A 23,157-nucleotide genomic window follows, 5' to 3' on the forward strand; every position below is an offset into this window, starting at 1 on the left:
AATTCAGTAAGCCTTCCACAAGCTTCCACAATAAGTTGGTTTGGAAAAATTACTTGTGTCATGCACAAAGTAGATGTCCTAACCGACTTGCCAAAACTATAGTTTGTTAACAAGAAATTTGTGGAGTGGTTGAAAAACTAGTTTTAATGACTCCAACCTAAGTGTATGTAAACTTCCGACTTCAACTGTATGTGTAACTGATAGATACACACACACACACACACACACACTACATGTTTTAAAAAATATGTCAATTGTAAAGTATTTTTTCTGCAATGTATTTTTCGTTATGTGTCGGACCCCAGTAAGACTAGTTGTCGACATTGGCGTCGGCTAATGGGGATTCTAATTAGTCAAAACAAATCACATCACAAAACCATACACATGGTCTGTGGTTGTGAAGCCGGTTGGACGTACTGACAAATTCTCTAAAACGTTGAGGTGGCTTATGGTAGAGAAATGAACATTTAATTCTCTGGCAACAGCACCGATGGACATTCCTGCAGTCAGCATGCCAACTGCACGCTCCCTGAAAACTTGAAACATCTGTGGCATTGTGTTGTGTGACAAAAAAAKGCACATAGTGGCCTTTTATTGCCCCGAGCACAAGGTGCACCTGTGTAATGATCGTGCTTTTTAATCAGCTTCTTGATATACCACACCTGTCAGGTGGATGGATTACTTTGTCAAAGGAGAAATGCTCATTAACAGGGACGTAAACAAATTTGAGTACGTAACATTTCTGGTAACTTTTATTTCAGCTCATGAAACCATCACTTTACATTTTGTGGTTATATTTTGTTCAGTGTGGTTGCACAATCGATCCAATTCTGCATAACTGCAGGCTTCCGAGGTATCCTTGATTAATGGACTTCTGATTGATTAGTCCATGACTGGAGCCGCAGGTGTCAACCATGCCCAGGTATAAAGGTAACAGTGAAGAGAGCATTAATCAGGTGAACATGTTGATATGTTTTTAACATGCGTATAGATGTGTAATGTATGATTTATGAATATGCATATAGATTWGCCATGATGTGAATTGATGTCTGAAAAATTTGCTAGTCTAATCTATTCCGTTACTGGGAGAGGCCTAAATAAGTACCATGGCTCCCTCTGCTGGTCTTTCCTGGAAGTCATAACAATATTTTGTAATACATTTTATGTAACTAGGCAAGTCAATTATTTACAATGACGGCATACCCCGGCCGAACCCCGGACAATGCTGAGCCAATTGTGCGCCGCCCTATGGGACTCCCAATCACAACTGACTGCTTTCAACCGAAATGTGTCTACTGCATTTAACAAACCTCCTCTGAATCAGGAAGGTGCGGGGGCTGCCTTAATTGACATCCACATCATCCGTGCCTGGGGAGCAATTGTTGTTAGGGATTAACTGCCTTGCTCAAGGGCAGAACGACAGATTTTGACCTTGGCGGCTCAGGGACTCAWTTCAGCAAACTTCCRGTTACTGGCCCAATGCTCCTACCCGCCAGGCTACCTGCCGCCCAATAGACAATAATCACATTTATTTATRAAGCCCTTTTTACATCAGATGTCACAAAGTGCTWTACAGAAACCCAGACTAAAACCCCAAACAGCAAGCAATGTAGACRCACGGTTGCTAGAAAAAAAACTCCCTAGWAAGGCAGGAACCTAGTAAGAAACCTGTGCCAGTTGGAGATGATCATTTAAGGCCTGATTGTTCTTCAAGATGTCGTTCATAGATGACCAGCAGGGTCAAATAATAATCACAGTGTAGATGTCAGTTTCCTTTTCATAGCTTTCATAGCYGAGCATTCAGAGGTCGAGACAGCAGGTGCGGGACAAGGTAGCACGTCCGGTGAACAGGTCAGGGTTCCCTAGCCGCAGGCAGAACAGTTGAAACTGGAGCAGCAGCACAACCAGGTTGAATAAGGACAGYCTGGAGTCACCAGGCCAGGTAGTCCTGAGGCATGATCTTAGGGCTCAGGTCCTCCGGGAGGGAGAATTAGAGGGAGCATACTTAAATTCACACAGGACACCAGATATAACAGACCCCCGGCACATTGTCTCTATGCTGCAATAGTCTGAGAGGGGTGGGTCGGGGGATGCAGTTCTATTCAGGTACCCTTCATTTTATAATACCTCAACTTGCACATGTATCAACAACACATTGAATGTAGGGCTATTTTTGAACACTAGATCAAAGCTCCGACAGATATTCCAAATGAATGCAAATCCTATTTTATTTGTCACATGCTTTATAAACAACAGGTGTAGACTAACAGTTATTCATTTATTTATTTAACTAGACAAGYCAGTTAAGAACAAATTCTTATTTACAATGATGGCCTACTGGGGAACAGTGGCTTAACTGCCTTGTTCAGAGACAGAATGACAGGTTTTTACCTTGTCAGCTCTGGGATTCGATCTAGCAACCTTTCGGTTACTGGCCCAACGCTCTAACCACTAGSCTACCTGCTTCCCCATAAAYAGCKAAATGCTTACTTACGTGTCCTTTTCCAACAATGCAGAGTTAAAGATAAAACATGTAATAAAAACTGTAAGTACTGACACGAGGAATAAATACACAGCGAATAATAATAAAGTGTAAAAAAATAACCAGTACCTAGTCAATGTGCAGCTACAGTTGAAGTCGGAAGTTTACATACACTTAGGTTAGAGTCATTAAAACTAGTTTTTCAACCACTACACAAATTTCTTATTAATAAACTATAGTTTTGGCAAGTCAGTTAGGACATCTACTTTGTGCATGACACAAGTAATTTTTCCAACAATTGTTTACAGACAGATTATTTCACTGTATCACAATTCCAGTGGGTCAGAGTTTACATACACTAAGTTGACTGTTTATTTAAACAGCTTGGAAAATTCCAGAAAATGATGTCATGGCTTTAGAAGCTCCTGATAGGCTAATTGACATCATTTTAGTCAATTGGAGGTGTACCTGTGGATATATTTCAAGGCCTACCTTCAAACTCAGTGCCTCTTTGCTTGACATCATGGGAAAATCAAAAGAAATCAGCCAAGACCTCAGGAAAAAAGTGTAGACCTCCACAAGTCTGGTTCATCCTTGGGAGCAATTTCCAAGCGCCTGACGTACCACGTTCATCTGTACAAACAATAGTACGCAAGTATAAACACCATGGGACCACGCAGCCGTCATACCACTCAGGAAGGAGACACATTCTGTCTCCTAGAGATGAACGTACTTTGGTGCGAAAAGTGCAAATCAATCCCTAGACCAACAGCAAAGAACCTTGTGAAGATGCTGGAGGAATCAGTACAAAAGTATCTTATATCCACAGTTAAACGAGTCCTATATCGACATAAACCTGAAAGGCCGCTCAGCAAGGCAGAAGCTACTGCTCCAAAACCGCCATAAAAAGCCAGACTACAGTTTGCAACTGCACATGGGACAAAGATCATACTTTTTGGAGGAAATGTCCTCTGGTCTGATGAAACAAAAAATATAAACTGTTTGGCCATAATGACCATCGTTATGTTTGGAGGAAAAAGGGGAGGCTGCAAGCCGAAAAACACATCCCAACCGTGAAGCATGGGGGTGGCAGCATCATGGTGTGGGGGTGCCTTGCTGTAGGAGGGACTGGTGCACTTCACAAAAGAGATGGCATCATGAGGGAGGAAAATTATGTGGATATATTGAAAGCAACATCTCAAGACATCAGTCAGGAAGTTAAAGCTTGGTCGCAAATGTGTCTTCCAAATGGACAATGACCCCAAGCATAATACCAAAGTTGGGGCAAAATGGCTTAAAGACAACAAAGTCAAGGTATTGGAGTGGCCATCACAAAGCCCTGACCTCAATCCTATAGAACATTTGTGGGCAGAACTGAAAAAGCGTGTGCGAGCAAGGAGGCCTACAAAGCTGACTCAGTTACACCAGCTCTGTCAGTAGGGATGGGCCAAAATTCACCCAACTTATTGTGGGAAGCTTGTGGAAGGCTACCTGAAACGTTTGACACAAGTTAAACAATTTTAAGGCAATGCTCCCGAATCTAATTGAGTGTATGTAAACTTCTGACCCACTGGGATGTGATGAAAGAAATAAAAGCTGAAATAAATCATTCTTTCTTCTATTATTCTAACATTTCACATTCTTAAAATAAAAGTGGTTATCCTAACTGATCTAGACAGGGAGTTTTTACTCGGATTAAAATATCAGGAATTGTGAAAACTGAATTTAAATGTATTTGGCTAAGGTGTATGTAAACTTCCGACTCCAACTGTATGTACATATAGGTAGGAGTAACGTTACTAGGGAACAGGATAGATAAGACAGTAGCAGCAGCTTATGGGTGAGTGTGAAAAGTGTTGAGTGGCATCAGAATGCATGTGCGCGAGTGTTGTGTGTGTGTGGGTGGGCGTATGTAGTGTGTCTGTGTTGGGGTGCAAGTATGTGTGAGGTGTGGGTAGAGTCCAGTGTATGTGCATAGTCAGTGCCAGAAAAGGGTCAATGCAGGTAGTCATTTGATTAGCTATTTAGCAGTCRTGTTTAGCTTGGGGTTTGAAGCTGTTCAGGGCCTTGGTCTTCCTTTCTTTTTGATGTTCAGGGTCCTGTTGGTTCTAGACTTGGTGCACTGGCACCGCATGCTGTGCGGTAGCAGAGAGAACAGTCTATTGCTTGGGTGGCTGGAGTCTTCGACAATTGTTTGGACCTTCCTCTGACTGCCTGGTATAGAGGTCTTGGATGGCAKGGAGCTCGGCCCCAGTGACATACTGGGCCATACTCACCATCTGTAGTGTCTGGCGGTCGGATGCCTTGCAGTACCAAGCGGTGATGCAGCCTGTGAAGATGCTTTAAATGGTGTAGCTGTAGAACCTTTTGAGGATCTGAGGGCCCCATGCCAATTCTTTGCAGCTGCCTGAGGGGGAAGAGGCGCTGTCGTGTCCTCTTCACAACTGTGTGGGTGTGTGTGGACCATGTTAGTTCCTCAGTGATGTGGACACCAAGGAACTTTAAGCTCTYAAACYGCTCCAMTAGAGCCCYATGTGGATGGGGGCGTGCTCACCCCTTGGTTTCCTGTAGTCCACGATCAGCTCCTTCGTCTTGATGACAATGAGTGAAGAGGTTGTTGTCCAGGCACCACACTGCCAGGTCTCTGACCTCCTCMCTATAGGCTATCATAGACCATAACAGACACATTGCACACAGATCTACAGAAGGCAGGAAACCCMTCAATATCACACAGGCCTCCTACGTACCCAGGAGACCAAGATCGAGGGCTCTAACCMYATTACCATTCAATGGTGGTGGACATTGMAAAATAAATTGGTGTCAAGCGTGAGTCACTGGCCAAACGCCACAAATACACATCTCATGGCTTGTGATTATTAGACACCCAGGATCTGCTACTCTGGCTTGTTACATTCACTAATGTTAGGGTTTAAGGCTGTCAATGACCTGGTTTGGTATTCACAGACATCAACACGGTCTGCTTGGACTAATTCATTCATTCACCTGATTTTCAACTTTGAACGAGGGAAGGATATATATGAGAAAGGTAGACAGGCCCTCTGAAGACATCTGTGTGATGTGGAAAATGGTCTTATACAGGACTTAGGGCCGTCAACAACTTGTTTGGCCTTCACTGACGTCAAGAGTGACCTACAGCTGTGTTATGACGGTGAATACATTACTGAGGAAGATTCAAACAGAGCGAATGGGTTCAACTGGGGTCTTCGTCATCATTGCCACTGGAAACACAAAGAGCAAAAGAAAAGACTAGTTATTTCAACTGCAGATAGAGAATAGGGGACAAACACAAAATACTTGTTGTGTGGGAAGAAAATTGAATAGGGGAGGGAGGGGCAATTCCCCGTTTGAATTCAGAGTTCTTGAAGTAAACAACTATTACCCAAGCTAGATTGCTGGGGAAATAAAATGGTAATCATTGCATAAATGCTCCATAATTAGCCATTGCAGTCAAAGACGACAGAACATGTAGTAGTTGAGTCAATGAGTGTTGCTGACTTGGAACAAGCGGGTACTGTATGTAATTATATCACTTCCTTTTCACACTTTTTCAAACAAGCTTGTGTGTCACCCAATCAAACAAGCTTGTGTTCACCCAATCAAACAAGCCTGAGTTCACCCAATCAAACAAGCCCGTGTTCACCCAATCAAACAAGCCTGTGTTCACCCAATCAAACAAGCCTGTGTTCACCCAATCAAACAAGCCTGTGTTCAACTGGACAGCTCGCAGACAAACAACAACCTATCAATCATGATATTTGCAGGTATTAACAGCTACATAGCACTGTGACCTGCCATCTCCAAATTGTTAGCTGTTGACCCACAACCAAGTTCTATTCAGGATCCATATTCTGGCAATAAGGGTTATTGGCTRCTCCACCATGTACGGCATTACCAYATGACATCAGCAAAGAGGCATGTTGGTCCCCTCCAGCAGAGCAGAGATGGGCCCCGCAGTGGGCCTTCCTCCCCTCCCTCCCTCACACAACCACAGTGGAAAGAATGGAGGATCTCTGGGCCTGGAATCAATCTGCATTCATCACAGTATCCCAGGCACAGGGACCAAATCTGTGCTGGTCATTGTGCCCAGCAAAGTTGTTCAGGAAATATACTACATCTTATTCACAGACACGCTGGCACTGCAGTGATTGAACGGGCACACACACCCAAACACACACAAAAATGTATTACAAAAGGAAAATCCAGTTARATGGAAAATAACTTTAATAAAACTCATATGAAAACAAAAAACAGCAAAACAATAAAAGGCTGTACATTTGACAATATTCAGTGTCTGAGAGACTTAAGAAGGCTAGCGGTGAGAAATACAGCAGCAATACACATTGACCCACAGTGACAACCATTATAGCCTCAGGCATTAGRGCCCAAGGGTTCATTTACATAATATACATGTAGACTCCTATACGGATATTGCACAAAATCAAAACAGAGAGCACCTCATGACAAAACCAGGAAGTAGCTTTGAATCGCAGTGTTACGCCCTCTGCTGGCAAACCCCTTCCATAGGTCTTAAACTCCGCCCAATTTGGCTGATCTAAAAAACAAATACACTGAAAAAGAAAGCGACACATTTTGCACACAAACACTCCATTTCTGAACAGATTCTTTAAAACACAGTAAAAACAAACCTAAATCAACTTAAGGTTTTCTTTGTTTTGTTCCTAAAAGGCATTTTAGTAACATGCTTTGTTTATTCATTGTGGTTGTTGTCATGTGAGCAGTTTGGTGCTTTGAAAGACTAGATCTGACATCTGTAGGCAAGTCTATGTCTAAGACAGAATCTCCATGGGGTTGTGATAATACCTCCATGGGGTCGTGATAATACCTCTATGGGGTAGTGTGGTGATGACTCACCCTTTGTGCCTGTTCTGTTTGTCCAACAACAACCATCATTTGATAAAATGGAACACAGGAATGTTACATCCACATTCCAAAGCAGGAACACAAAATTAAGTTCTAGAAACATTTTAAGCTCTCTCTTCCTCGTATTTCAAATGGTTCCAGTATTTGATGGTCTAATTCACCCAATTTCTCAAAGGCTGAAGCTGCGTGACCGAATTGAACTGCCCCACTGGACGCCTCTTCTCTAGAGCTAAACCACCAAATCAATGTTAACTCGAATGTTAACTCATCAAATGTTTTCCTACAGTTTGTTTTACTCCAAGTAGGATAACAGCCTTCATGAGAAATACTATAATATTGGTAACCATCTGGATGTCACTGGGAGAGTCTATTCAGTGTGGAGAGCATGCACGGCAAGTCTGTGTTTCCCAACCCCGGGACACAGTGTCCTTTGCCCCAGCTTGTTGAGCACTGCTTTTCCAAAGTTGTGCTAACGTTAGTGAGGGAAATAGCTAGCTACTAGGAGGGGAAAGCGGCAGCGGCGTGTGGAAAGTTATTGTTTATCTATCGGGAAGATGCATCCAGAAAATTTGGCCATGCAGCGTGTCTCTCTCTGTGTGTGTGTGTGTGTGTGTAATATATATATATATATAAATAAAAAGTCGTCTGGCACATATACATCTCCTAAAGAATAACATCTTAAAATGGCAATAAAAAAAAAACATTTAAAAAACTAAACAAATACAATCTTCTCGCAGTTTTTAGGCATACTTTCGAGATGAACTGGAGGCCTCGCGAGGAAAAGTCCAATAAAATGCACTTCCTCTGGCTATGTGCACGTTTTGACGTCGTTTTAAGACACGGGTGTGAGGCCTTGAGTGGGTGTGGTCAACCCTGACCTCTCCCTTTAGTTCAACACAAGGCAGATCAGAAGTCTTGCTAATAGGTGGGTGAAACCACCGTCCCCTTCCTTCCTCATTGGTTCAGTCTAGTCCAGTCTCTAAGGGGGCAGTCCATTCACAACTCAGAAGGGGGGCTCTGACTCTCACTGAGCAGTGMAAAACTCGCAACCACATTACCCACAAATATGTCACATGATCAGGGAGAGGCAATGGGACTGCTGGACTGGCTGGAGGCACACAGCAGCTTCAAAAGCCAGAGGAAAGGCAAAGGGAGGGGGATTTAAGCCTGTAAGAGCATGTGTGTTTAAGATGGTCTTCTAGATTCCCTTCTTTGCGGCCCAGTCCTGTCTGGTCTTCACCCCTTAGCAACACATAACCCTCCACTGTCACTGTTGTCCCAGCACTGGATAGACCTCAGACCCTCCTGACCTTTAACCTTTCACCCTCCAGCTCCAGGATGTGCGACTGTCTGTTCTAGGAGCGGTTGTCTTTGACCACGTTGTGGGCCATCCAGTTGACTTTGGTGGTCCAGCTCTCTCTCAGCGCCTCGTCAAACTTCTGGCGGAAGTGTTTCAGTGCCTCGTCGTCGGTCTTCCCCAGGGCCAGAGAGTCCTACAGGGGAGAAGGGGAGGGAGGAAGASCCTTAACTACTCTTATTGCAACATAACATACATTACTTTGGACACTAAATTTCTGTAGCACATGTAAACTGTAGCCCATGTGAAGCGGCCAACTATATACTGCATGTGTCTGTGTGTGTGTGTTCGTGCGTGCGTCTTACCTTTAGGTACTGTATATCCTTGACGGAGGTGAGCTCGGGCAGTCCAGCAGTCAGCATGAGGGCAAACAGGGTGATGAAGAGGTTCCCATTCCGCCTCAGAATCAGGTAGGCTTGTTCACAGTAATTACGGAAACTAGGCACAACACACACATTCTGTTCACTATACATTCACTCAACTAGCACATAGATAAATGATAAAACTAGGCAATAGATAGTATTCCCGGCCTGGATCATCTGAGTAGTGAAAGGGGACAGAAGCTCACCTGCCAAACTTCTCAGTGTTGCCCGTCTTTCCCTGTTGGATGACGTGGATGAAGTCATGGGTCAGGATGAAGGGGACRCGTTCCCTCTTGATGCCAAACTTGGACTTGAAGTTCCCCAGGATATGCCCAAAGTCTATGTGGAAGAGCTGAGAGACACACAGGATGGAAGAACTTGACCATARAGGAACCTCTGTGATTTAGCCTGTCGTACAGGGGAGCACCTCTACCCACCTGTCCAGTGCTGCGGACCATGATGTTGTCACTGTGACGGTCACCGATCCCCAGGACGTAGGTGGCCACGCAGTAGCCTGCACATGACAGGGTGAACTCCTCGATCGCCTTCTCCAGAGCATCTCTGCATAGTACACAAACACAAAACAAAGTTTTACTAAATTATCATAAATAAAAAACATTTACATAAGTATTCAGACCCTTTACTCAGTACTTTGTTGAAGCACCTTTAGCAGCGATTTCAGCCTCAAGTCTTCTTGGGTATGACGCTACAAGCTTGGCACACATGTACAGTATTTGTGGAGTTTCTCCMATTCTTCTCTGCAGATCCTCTCAAGCACTCAGGTTGGATGTGGAGCGTTGCTGCACAGCTATTTTCAGGTCTCTCCAGAGATGTTTGATCAGGTTTAAATCCTGGCTCTGGCTGAGCCACTCAAGGACATTCAGAGACTTGTCCCGAAGCCACTCTTGTGTTGTCTTGGCTGTGTGCTTAGGGTTGTTGTCCTGTTGGAAGGTGAACCATCGCCCCCAGTCTGAGGTCCTGAAAGCTCTGGAGCCTCAATCCTGACTAGTCTCCCAGTCCCTGCTGCTGAAAAACATCCCCACAACATGATGCTGCCACCACCATGCTTCACCGTAGGGATGGTGCCGGGTTTCCTCCAGACGTGACGCTTTGCATTCAGGCCAAAKAGTTCAATCTTGGTTTYATCAGACTRGATAATCTTATTTCTCATTGTCTGAGTCCTTTAGGTGCCTTTAGGGAAACTCCAAGCAGGCTGTCATGTGCCTTTTACTGAGGAGTGGCTTCCGTCTGGCCACTCTACCATATAGGCCTGATTGGTGGAGTACTGCAGAGATGGTTGTCCTTCTAGAAGGTTCTTCCATCTCCACAGAGAAACTCTGGAGCTCTGACCAGAGTGACCATTGGGTTCTTGGTCACCTCCCTGACCAAGACCCTTCTCCCCCGATTGCTCAGTTTGGCCGGGCGGCCAGCTCTAGGAAGAGTCTTGATGGTTCGAAACTTCTTCTATTTAAGAATGATGGAGGCCACTGTATTCTTGGGGACCTTCAATGCTGGAGAGATTTTTTGGTACCCTTCCCTAGATCTGTGTCTCGACACAATCCTGTCTCAGCGGTCTACGGACAATTCCTTCGACCTCATGACTTCGTTTTTGCTCTGACATGCACTGTCAACTGTGGCACCTTATATAGACAGGTGTGTGCCTTTCCAAATCATGTCTAATCAATTGAATTTACCACAGGTGGACTCCAATCAAGTTGTAGAAACATCTCAAGGATGATCAATGGAAACAGGATTCACCTGAGCTCAATTTCAAGTCTCATAGCAAAGGGTCTGAATACTTATGTAAATAAGGTATTTCTGTTTTTAATACATTTGCTAAAATTTCTAAAAGCCTGTTTTTGCTTTATCAWTATGGGGTATTGTGTGTAGATTTATGAGAATATATATATTTTTTWATCCATTTTAGAATAAGGCTGTGACGTAACATGGAAAAAGTCAAGGGGTCTGAATACTTTCCGATGGCACTGTATCTATGAAATAGGTCAGTAATACACATTGTTTATATTTAAAAAATGTGGTCTYACCCAGAGTTCTTCTCTTTGAGCCAGTTAAGTAGTGCATCCTTGTTGAAGGCTGCGGCGGCTGCCACGTTGCTGCTGGTCAGCTGGATGTTGGCGATGGTATCCGCCGACGACACCACCTCGATCAGCCCTGACCGGTCCCCAGTTGCTAGGCAACCGTACGGTACAATTCTGCACAGACACGAGGAAACATTTTGTTCCAATTAATCATCATAAACACCATTGAGATGCATCCTATCATTTCCCCCCCCCCGCTCTGCCTCGACCAGAATGTACGCATGATTACGTTCCAAACACCACAGTGGTTTCATTATCATCCTCATCCTCTCTGCAGAGCTCCCTCCCCCCCTCTCCTCTCTGAACCCTTGTSCCTGTAACCTAAAGGCCTGCCCCCAAGCTCAACTGTCAAAACAATCCCACACACTGCTCGGCTCCAGATGTGTGTGTCTGTCTGTGTGTGTTAGAGTATGAGAGTGAGCGCTAGTGTGTGTGGATTTGATTAGGATGAGAAGCAGGCTAGTGTGTGTGTGATGCTGGGGGTATGGATGTGGGGGGTTAGAGGTCAGGCTAGCAGGGGGTGATTTAGGGTCCCCCCCCAACACAGCTTCCTCTTCCCCACAGAGAGCAGGAACAAACAAGCCTGACTGACAGAGTCCGCCTGAGGAAACACACACATCTCTTATCATATTAATATACACACCTGAGGTCCAGATTGGCCTCCTTCCATAGCAGGTCCATCAACCTCAAGATCTGTAGTGTCAACATGTCTTGTCTCAGGTCTGGAGCGAGGGAGAGAGAAACACAATTACAGTCTATCATTCATCCTTCTATCTTCTTTCACCTTCCATAATACACATCCCTCCATCTTGACCTCACTATTCYTCCCTCTCACTCTCCTCCACTCCCTCTCTCCCCTTGAACTTTAGTGATCTTACATTTCCTCTGTTAGATCCACCTCCCTCCCTCCCTTGGCCCTCGTACCATCTCCGTTCTTGAAGATGATTCCCAGGGTGTCTCCCCCCAGCAGCTTGTTGTTGTAGACGATCCACAGAGGCTTCATCTTCGAGTCCATGTACCGACACTTTTCCACACTGGCAAGGGGGAGGAGGGGGGAGAGCAGGGAGGGGCGAGACAAATGAAAAGAGAACAAGAAAAATTTAACCAGATCCACTCCCAGATCACCCTCTCCACTCCCCTCTAACCTCTCCCCCCTGACCCTTACTTGATTCCAGAGAGCAGGACACTGGGGTTGAGAGGGGAGTGCAGGTCAGAGAGGGTCTCTGTGTAGCCACTCTGTCTCAGACAAGTCATCATKGCCTCTTTGGTGAGCATGGCCTCCTTGGTCTTACTGCGGGCGTTCTTGATGGTGCCCAGCTTGATCAGCTCGTTCACAGACTTCAGCTTGCTCAGAGCCTCCACCTAGAGGGAGAGAGGGGGCGTAATGTTGTTACAACGTGATGTAATAATGAAATAATGATTCAATTATACCACGGATGTATGCAGTATTTCTGCACTATAATGCAATTGCCTTCCAAATATGACAAGGATGCTATGCATGACAGCATGGTCTTCGTGAAACATCCCACAGTGTGGTAGCTAACTCCAAAACAGGAAGGAGAGGGGGATGGACAGTGATGGACAGGAAGTGGGAGGAAGCTGCCAGCAGTGCGGATGTCTGGGCTAATACAGTAGAGGTCAGAGGTTAGAGGTCAGGCTGCTGTCATCTGACTTCTTTATAAATAACCCCATTCTGAACTGACAGAGGAAACTATAGAATTAGAGTTGGTGACAGAAATAGATGTACTGTAGTGATTAACTCATGACTTAATGTTGGAGTCAGGACGTGTGTGTTGGGGTCCTACCTGTTTCTTCAGGACCTCAATGTGAGGGATGCTGCCGCGACAGTAGGCCTCGAGGATGAGAGAGAACTGGACAGAGACGGCTGGCATGTGCATCTCTGACCTGCAGGGGACAGCACAGTCACCCTACAGTTACTCATACCTGGGGTTGGTTAACATACTTCAACTCACTGAAATTATACCATGAAAGAAATACAGCCTATATCTCTGAAAATGCATTTTTGTTCTTTGCACATGTACACATGCTCTCTCTTGCTCTTTCATGTACACAAGTCTCTCTCTTGCTCTTTCATGTACACAAGTCTCTCTCTTGCTCTTTCATGTACACAAGTCTCTCTCGCTCACCTGAGATGCCAGAAGAGGAAGTGTCCTATGTTGCGGTTGCACTGGGCTCTGTTCAGTAGGAAGCGGGTGAGCGCACAGTCATAGTAGGGTTCATAACGTAACACCTGGACCAGCTGGAGCAGGTACTGAGACAACTCCTCATCACTGGGGGGGGGGGGGGGGGGGGGGGGGGGGGGGGAGAGTGGAGAGAGGAATATGAAGTAGGAAGAGGGGGGAGAGGAGGGAGAGAGGCAGTGAATAAGTCATTACAACAGTAAGTGAACTAGGAATAGGTATGTGCGAGTGTGTGTGGACTACCTCATATCCCTCAGGCAGCCCACAGCGTACTCTCTGACATACTGGTCTGGGTAGTTAAAGTCGAGCAGCTCCAGAGCATCCCTGGGACTCAGCTTGGGCCAGATCTGCAGCAAGGCCTGGAGCTGAGAGACAGAGATCATTCACTATGCTTTATAACCAATACAGGAGCACAGCAGATCTTTGAAGGGGACTGATGAGGGGAATAGTGGTATGGGCTAGGGGTATATTTAGGATCTGACCATTGAGGCACACTCAGACAACATTTTCATCAGACTGGAATGAATAGAATAGTTATTGCAATTGAGAAGGAATTGATTGTGTTAAAAAACACTGTCAATACACAGGCTTGGTTCATGTGGCACAGTATGAAAAGGTATGCACTCACTACTGTAAGTTGCTCTGGATAAGAGAGTGTCTGCTAAATGACAAAATGTAAATGTATGTACCTGGGCCATGTCCTCATGTTTGCTCCACTTGACGGAGAGCAGCAGTTTGGGCAGTGACTGGGGGAAGTTCTCCATGCAGTCGTAGCGTAGTGTCCAGATGAGGTCCTTTTCGTTCTCACACAGCTGGGACAGAGGGTCCCTCTCCATGATCTCCTTCAGCTCAATGTGGAACTTCTTACCGCCTCGGCCCTGTGGGGAAACAGCAGTGGTGGTCAGTCACCACTAGGTGACAGCAAAGGGTAAGAAATCACACTATGTAAAGAGGAGTAGCAAGGGGTGCACCACTAAAGGTAGAAGTTAAAATGTAATCAGAGAACACTGCACGTAATCCTATCCCCCATTAGAGGGATAAAAATAGATCTGTACTTCCACGCACGTTTGATTGCTTTATGGATCCACAATGAAAAATTGTTAGTCAAAACACAGAATAAGAGCTTGAAGCTTGAGACAGCAAGAAAACCTCCACCCCCCACCCCCTTGGAAGGGGCATGTTTTGGCAAGCCCCCTGCTTCACATAGTGTTACATAACCATCTGTGTCCTGTCCCACAGGGTCTTTATGAGGGTTGATGTATGTGTGTGTGTGTGTGTGTGTGTGTGTGTATATACACAGTACCAGTCAAAAGTTTGGACACACCTACTCATTCAATGGTTTTTCATTATTTTGACTATTTTCTACATTGTAGAATAATAGTGAAGACATCAAAACTAGGAAATAAAATGTGGAATCATTCAGTAACCAAAAAAGTTAAAAATATCCAGATATATTTGAGATTCTTCAAAGTAGCCACCATTTGCCTTGATGACAGCTTTGCACACTCTTGGCATTCTCTCAACCAGCTTCACCTGGAATGCTTTTCCAACAGTCTTGAAGGAGTTCCCACACATGCTGAGCACTTGTTGGCTGCTTTCCCTTCACTCTGCGGTACAACTCTTCCTACCCATCTCAATTGGGTTGAGKTTGGGTGATTGTGGAGGCCAGGTCATCTGATGCAGCACTCCATCACTCTCCTTGATCAAATAGCCCTTACACAGCCTGGAGGTGTGTTTTGGGTCATTGTCCTGTTGAAAAACACTATGATTGTCCCACTAGTGGCACCAGATGGAAGGCGCATCGCTGTAAGAATGCTGTGGTAGCCATGCTGTAAGTGTGCCTTGAATTCTAAAATAATCACACGACAGTGTCACCGCTAAAGCACCCCACAACATCACACACCTCCTCCTCCATGCTTCCACGGTGGGAACCCACACATGCGGGAGATCATCCGTTCATCCTACTCTGCCTCAGCAAAGACACGGTGGTTGGAACCAGAAATCTCAAATTTGAGTCATCAGACCAAAGGACAGTTCAACCTGTCTAATGTCCATTGCTCGTAGTTTTCTTGGCCCAAGCAAGTTCTCTTCTTATTGGTGTCCTTTAAGTAGTGGTTGCTTTGCACGAAATTCCAACCATGAAGGCCTGATTCTCCTCTGAACAGTTGATGTTGAGACGTGTCTGTTAACTTGAACTCTGAAGCATTTAATTTGGGGGTAAACTCTGGGTCTTCCTTTCTGTGGCGGTCCTCATGAGAGCCAGTTTCATCATAGCGCTTGAAGTACTTTGCGAATGCACTTACATTACATTTAAGTCATTTAGCAGACGCTCTTGTCCAGAGCGACTACAAATTGGAAAGTTTCATACATATTCATCCTGGTCCCCCCCGTTGGGGAATGAACCCACAACCCTGGCGTTGCAAGCGCCATGCTCTACCAAACTGAAGCCACACGGACAAAAACAATGCACTTGAAAAACCATTCAAAGTGCTTGACATTTTCCCGTTATTGACTGACCTTCATGTCTTAGTAATGATGGACTGTTGTTTCTCTTTGCTTATTTTGGAGCTGTCTTGCCATAATAATGGAACTTGGTTGTTTTACCAAATATACCACCCATACCTTGTCACAACACAACTGATTGGCTGAAACGCATTAAGAAAAAAGACATTACACAAATGAACAAGGCACACTTGTTAATGGAAATGCATTCCATGTGACTACCTCATGAAGCTGGTTGAGAAAATGGCAAGAGTATACAAAGCTGTCATCAAGGCAAAGGCTGGCTACTTTGAAGAATCTCAAATATAAATATATTTWGATTTGTTTAACACTTTTTTGGTTACTACATGATTCCATATGTGTTATTTCATAGTTTTGATGTCTTCACTATTATTCTACAATGTAGAAAATAGTAAAAACAAAGAAAAACTCTTGAATGAGGGGATGTGTCCAAACTTCTGACTGGTACTATATGTATATATTTGTGTGTGTGTGTATGTGTGACAGCAGGGCTGATCTTAGCCTCGGAGAGACACATTGTGGCAGTGCACCATCCTGCCAACACCACCCTGGATCAGAATCAGGACTGACTGGGTTGCCCTGGAAACCAGTCACAGCAATATCCTCCCTCCCCTCTGACACATTTGGTGTCTGTATTTCTGTCCTAGAAATGCCTGCTGCTCTGGAGTAAAAGGAGTGCTTGTGTGTGATGGAAGGAGTGCGTACATGTTTAAGAGTGTGTGTGTTTGAGTGGTTGGAACTCACGACAGTACCATGGTCGAGCAATCGCTTGACCCAGCGATTTCTGCAGCTTTCTCCAGAATCTGCAGGAGTAGATCACACACATCCATATCAGTGGTAGAAATACTTCATAWCTACAACCATGTTTGAATAGGTCAAGGTGTGTGTGTCCTCACCTTGTCGAAGGGGGGGAATAGGATGGGGTGAGGGTTGTAGTCAGGGAGGTGGATGTGGAGTGCTGTAGAATTCTCAGTGTACGGGTTGGTCTGKATGGTTCCTATGGGGTTCAGCATCTCTTCAAGTTCATCTGGGGGACACAGAAAAATCACTCATACATGCCACTAACATTTAGTGTAKAAGTATGTAGATGAGTTTCAGAAATGTGTGTGTAGGTGTGAGCGTGTATAGGTTAATTAAAGTGTTGTTAAATTGCATGATGGTGTGTGTGTGTGTATGCTCACCAGGAAAGGAAGACCAGCTGTGAAGGATGATATCTCCAGTCTTCAGCTGTCCTTTATAGTCAAACACCATGGTGTTCACCCAGGCTACAGGGTAGTGCTGCAGGGAGACAGAAGGAGATAGAGAGGGAGGCAGAAGGAGACAGAGAAAGAGAGAGACAGAGAAAGAGAGAGACAGAGAAAGAGAGAGAGAGACACACAGAGAGACACAGAGAGACACAGAGAGACAGAGAGAGACAGAGAGAGACACAGAGAGACAGAGAAACAGACAGACAGAGACAGACAGACAGAGACAGACAGACAGAGAGAGACAGACAGAGAGAGACAGACAGAGAGAGAGACAGAGAGAGAGACAGAGAGAGACAGAGACAGAGAGAGACACAGAGAGAGACAGAGAGAGAGAGAGAGAGAGACAGAGACAGAGAGAGACAGAGAAAGCGCGAGAGAGGGGACAGAGATGCATATTAAATGTCTCTGTGTGTGTGTGTTTGAGTATGTCTGTGCTTTGTGTGTGACATACCACTTTGCCGGCTTTGCGGATGGTCTGGTACTTGTTGATGTGGGCGTTCTTGGTGGACTTCTGCTTCTTGACCTTGTCCATGACGGCGTAGACGGCGAAGCAGAGGCGGGCCATGCGCGGCAGGTCGCTCACAGTGATGTCGAACTCTAGCGTGCGGTTCCACACGTGTTCCGAGCGTCCACTGCTCTCGCTGCTCACCGCCGGCTTGCATAACAACTCTGTGCCGTGGAACAAGCCTGCACGCACCTGGATCTGGGGACGACGACAAGGGGTTCACCATAATACGGTGATCATGAGAGCTAGCAGTGTTCTACTGACTATGGGTTATAAATACATCCTAGTGCAAACACCAAAGACGCAACAAAAATTCCAGGTTTGCAAGTTCACATCATCATCAGTGGTTACCTTGGCGGTCTCCTCAGCGTTCACCTTGCTGCCTTTGATTAGGACGATCTTAAAACTGGGTGGACACCTCCCATACACACGTATTCACTTGCTACAAAGAGAGAAAAGAAGAGAACAGAGGAAAGAGAAGAGAAGGAACAGAGGAAAGAGAAGAGAAGGAACAGAGGAAAGAGAAGAAGCGGAACAGAGGAAAGAGGAAAGAGAAGAGAGGAACAGAGGAAAGAGAAGGAGAGGAACAGATGGACGAGGAAAGAGAAGGAGAGGAAAGAGAAGGAGAGGAAAAGAAAGAAAGGAGAGGAAAGAGGAAAGAGAAGGAGGAAAGAGAAAAGAGAAGGAGAGGAAAAAGAAAGAGAAGGAGGAAAGAGGAAAAGAGAAGGAGAGGAAAGAGGAAAGAGAAGGAGAGGAAAGAGAGAAAAGAGAAGGAGAGGAAAGAGGAAAGAGAAGAAAGAGAAGAGAGGAAAGAGGAAAGAGAAAAGAGAAGGAGGGGAAAGAGGAAAGAGAAGGAGAGGAAGAGAAGGAGAGGAAAGAAAGGAGAGAAGAGAGGAGAAAGAGAAGGAGAGGAAAGAGAAGGAGAGGAAAGAGAGAGGAGGAGAGGAAAGAGTGAAGGAGAGGAAAGAGAAAGAGAAGGAGAGGAACAGAGTAAAGTGAAGGAGATGAACAGAGTAGAGTGAAGGAGAGGAACAGAGGGAAGAGGAAAGTGAAGGAGAGGAACAGAGTAAAGTGAAGGAGAGGAACAGAGTAAAGTGAAGGAGATGAACAGAGTAGAGTGAAGGAGAGGAACAGAGGGAAGAGGAGAGGAACAGAGGGGGAGGAGGAAAGGAAATAGGAAATATTTTCATGAGTATTTTCATGAGTACGCAAGGAGAACATAATTTACTGTAGGAATAACACACACACTGAAGGTTGGGCGAGTCAAACTGAGTAGATTTACGAGGGTCAGCACAGCAGGAAAAACACTCCACATGACTGGCCCTCAGCTACAGCCCACAAACATGAACAAGCAGCACACTTCCTGCTGTCCACTAGCTCTGTGTGTGCGTGTAAAGAACATTTTGTTTTTGTAAGTGTGTTTGTACGTGTAAACGAGTGCGTTATTGAATGCTAAAGTGTGTACTGTATGTCAGTGTTTGTGCATTTAGGTCAGTGTCTATGTGACAGAGGAGTACATGTATATTTTTGTAATGTCTGATTACAGTACACCACAAGAACAGCCTGTCCTTCTCTCAACCTCTSCTCACTACCTAGAGCAAAGCTCTACCCTACTGGAGAGCTGCTGGGTAAACAGGCTTGTTGTGCTTGAAGCCCTACTCACTTCTCCTTCTGTCAAGCGTCCAACTACCACAAGACATCACTGTTTGACCGCCATCTTTCTTCTTTTCAGATCAGTGCAGATGCAGTCTTGTTGATGTTGACATTTAGTTGTGATAATTGACATTTGAAGTGCTAATGATTGTCAGGTGTGTCATTTACTGTCAGATGTCACGTAGTCGTCATGGTACTGTGCAATTAAGCCCTAATGAGCAATTCAACTGCACCTGACCTTTAGGACCAGGCGAAACGTCATAAAAGACTCACTAACACATACCTGCACCTATTTTTTTTTTATTTTTTTTTATTTTACCGTTATTTTACCAGGTAAGTTGACTGAGAACACGTTCTCATTTGCAGCAACGACCTGGGGAATAGTTACAGGGGAGAGGAGGGGGATGAATGAGCCAATTGTAAACTGGGGATTATTAGGTGACCGTGATGGTTGAGGGCCAGATTGGGAATATATATGCACACACACACACACAGACACTCTCTCTCTTTCTCTGTGTGTCTGTGTCGTGTAACTGACCGAGGGTCCCCTCCTCTTGGGGGGCAGGGGTAAGGGGGGGTTGGAGCTCTTTCGGTTGACCACAGCTCCGATGGCCGAGATCTCCTTCTCGAACATGGCCTGGACTGTGCTGACCTGGACCAGGGTCAGGTGGGGACACTCCTTCGCCTGGAGACAGGCTTTGATGTACTGGGACAGAGAAGAGAGGAGGTGTTAATACAGAGAGAACAATTCTCTATGCAGTCTTTGGTACACACATATCCAAATGTACATTTTAGGGTTGAGTGCCTTGCTAGATTTTTCACCTAGTCGGCTCGGGGAATTGTAACAGCAACCTTTTGATTACTGGCCCAACGCTCTTAACCGCTAGGCTACCTGCCACCTCTTACAAATGTGAATGGCGCGCACACACAAACACCACACACCCAAACAGAGAGACAYCACACAAGTCCATATGTTCTGAGGAGAGGACAGAAGAGGGAGAGTACACACACTGAGGGATGAGAGGTCAAAGAGAGGAAATCAGATGGAAGGTAACCCATATCTAATGTATAGACATGACATATGTAGATCAGATGGTTCCTGGTTCTAAACACTTTTCCGTGAACGAGAGTAAATGGGTCCGGACCCATTTCTGCAGGGCGTAATGGTCAGAGTCTGCTTCATCACACGCACACACACACTCATACACATATGGATTCAGTCATACACACCTACCAGGTTTGAGAGTAACAGTAATGTGTTCCAGGAAGACAGTGTTATTAATGAGGCTTTATTAGGACATCAGTCAAATTACTGTTTCTGGATCACTGAGTCTTGTTTATGGCTAAACACAAGGAGTTCTCTTTCAAGTTTTCGTTTCGGTATTTCACTTATGGAATACGTCCCCAGCGTATTCGTCCCCAGCGTATTCGTCAGAAGCCTTTATAACACTATGCCAGCCATGATTGAGCAGCGTCTGAGTCATTCAAACACCTCTTCTCGCTTTTCATCAGAAAGCTTACCTCGACACAACTGCATTTTCCAGAACAAGCTAAACTGTCCACAGATGTGAGCTTACAATTCGCTCGCCAGGTTCTATTCTCAGGACTGTGCGGTGGKGACAATTTTCCTTTTCCTTCACCATAGTTAGAGGMTTATATACAATTATTCACTAGCTAGCGTCTGTGGTTTTACTTCGACAGGAAACGTTTTTACTACCGACCCAAGCTATCTTTTGTAACCTGTTGTTTCAGAAACAGTATCCGGCCATCACACGAGTGCCACCGTCAGAGATAACCCACTAAATCACTAGCTATCGGACTAGCCTACCACRCTAGTTTTTTTCTGACAGCTAAAAACATAGGATCCACGCTATGGCGACAAAAACATCTCCCTCCCCAAACGAGGAGAAGCTCCCCGCATGAATCTGCTSCTGTGGAAACAAGATATCGGCCAAAGACACCCACTCTGTGTGCTCTGCTTGCCTTATCCTCTCCTGTCTCCTGTCCACACTGTGCCCTCTTCACTGTGAAGGGCCTCCGTCGCAGGCTAGCACGCCACGCTAGCCTGAGTCAACAGGACCCTCCTAACATGGGGGCCGGCGACTCACCAGAGGCGATGGATATCCCCACGTGAAAACGTGACGGCTAGCGCTAGCTGCTAGCTGGGGCGACCAGCTCGACGCCATTGCCCTGCTGTTGGAGGACTCCAACAACCACCTTGACGCCTCCCTGCTGGGCTTCCTGATTAGAGACGATCACAACTCCTTTCGGAATCGGATGGAAACGAAGACTCCTTCATCCCCTCAGGCCAGGYCACCAAGCCTCCTGCCGGGGAATCCGAAACCGGGCACGCAGGCGGGGAGCCATCAACACCAGTTCTCGGTGTGGACCTGCAGGACGTGTGCAAACACGCTGCTAATAAACTGGTGATTCCCTGTCCCAATGCAGTAGCAGAGACCACCACATCCAGCTACGAGGGTAAGAGGCTACCCAAACGGGCAGCCAGGAAATTACTACCAGTCTTCTCAGAATTCCTGGAGGAGGTTACCCGTACTGGAGTACACCAAGAACCCTGTCCAAGGTGGATCAGTGTTGAACTGTGTTGACATGGCAGGGATTGGGATTGCCCACATGCCCCTCAATGAACCCCTGGTGGCTTCCCATCTACACCCTAGCCAGAAGTCCTCCATTACCTCAACTGGCCCCACCTTACCAACCAAGTACAAGCACTTCCAGTCCTCTGCAACAGAGAAGGTCTACRGGTTGGTCGCCACAGCGGTGAGGGCTCTTGGCATACCAAGCTGCGCTACAAGAGGAACTCGCGGTCACACTGGAGCCGAGTCTGTGGGATGAGATCTGTGTTACCACAGACCTCAACCTGCGTCTGCTCAAAGCTGCTGTCCAGGCGTCAGGAAGAGTGATGGGGCTTATGATATCCCAGGAGAGGGCTTGATGGCTCAACCTATCCACGGTGTCTGATAGAGAGAGAAGCTGAAGATCCTGGACGCTCCAGTAAACCCTAAAGGCCTTTTCGGTCCCACTGTCGAGATGATGCAGAAACGGTGCGTGGAGGAAAAAGAGGGAGGGAGAAGCCCTCCAGCTGTCTGCCCAGGAAGACACAGCACAGCACAGTGCCTCGCCGCACCTTCACCCAGGCTGCAGCAGGTCGACCCCCCTCAACCTTTAACATCTCCAGATGCCCAGCCCCCCAGGCTGGGAGCTCAGGGCAGCAGAGAACCTTGGACCCMCTGGTTTAAGAAGCCTCCCTTCCCACCCATAGCACCAAGGACCCATACGCCCGATCCTAGATCTACGTGCTCTGAACAGGCACATGAGAAAGGATACGTTCTGTGCGCCCAGGCGATTGGTTCGTATCTGTTGACCTGAAGGACACTTATTTTCACATYTAAATATACCCTCCTCACAGGAAATTTCTCAGATTCGCTTTTCAAGGTGTAATCTATGAATTTATGGTACTCCTTCGGCCTCACTGTCACCTTGTGTTTTTACGAAGTGTACCGAGGCAGCCATAGCCCCACTCAGAAAGGGGCATTCGGTTGATGATGTACATAGACGATTGGCTGCTGTGCGCGCAAACGAGACAAGAAGTCTTAGAACACMGTCARCTACTAWTGGAACACCTGACATTTCTAGGTTTCAGAATAAACACAGTAAAGAGCGTTCTGATTCCCATGCAGACAATCTCTTTCCTAGGTTTAATCCTAGATTCAGTATCATTCAAAGCTTGCCTTTCAGTGGAACGTATAAGAACATTCCAAGATCGCAAAACAGTGCTAGGCAGAGGGAACCTGGCTGGTGTCTGTCA

General features: G+C 45.8%; 1 protein-coding gene across 1 annotated transcript in view; it reads right to left on the minus strand.

Annotated features, from left to right (window-relative positions):
* Positions 1-6,701: 6,701 nt before the first annotated feature.
* LOC111949408 (phosphatidylinositol 4,5-bisphosphate 3-kinase catalytic subunit beta isoform-like) overlaps positions 6,702-23,157 on the minus strand; it is a 101,182-nt gene continuing 84,726 nt past the window's right edge. Inside the window, 19 exon segments of the mRNA XM_070434238.1 lie at positions 6,702-8,877; positions 9,047-9,179; positions 9,310-9,455; positions 9,541-9,664; positions 11,149-11,316; positions 11,846-11,924; positions 12,127-12,236; positions 12,368-12,564; positions 13,008-13,107; positions 13,350-13,493; positions 13,647-13,768; positions 14,093-14,281; positions 16,679-16,729; positions 16,823-16,953; positions 17,108-17,204; positions 17,625-17,876; positions 18,030-18,083; positions 18,085-18,120; positions 19,870-20,037. Coding sequence (XP_070290339.1) covers positions 8,740-8,877; positions 9,047-9,179; positions 9,310-9,455; positions 9,541-9,664; positions 11,149-11,316; positions 11,846-11,924; positions 12,127-12,236; positions 12,368-12,564; positions 13,008-13,107; positions 13,350-13,493; positions 13,647-13,768; positions 14,093-14,281; positions 16,679-16,729; positions 16,823-16,953; positions 17,108-17,204; positions 17,625-17,876; positions 18,030-18,083; positions 18,085-18,120; positions 19,870-20,037 — 2,439 coding nt within the window. The 3' untranslated portion in view covers positions 6,702-8,739.

Source organism: Salvelinus sp. IW2-2015, linkage group LG22 (genome assembly GCF_002910315.2).
Source record: "Salvelinus sp. IW2-2015 linkage group LG22, ASM291031v2, whole genome shotgun sequence".
Taxonomy (NCBI): domain Eukaryota; kingdom Metazoa; phylum Chordata; class Actinopteri; order Salmoniformes; family Salmonidae; genus Salvelinus; species Salvelinus sp. IW2-2015.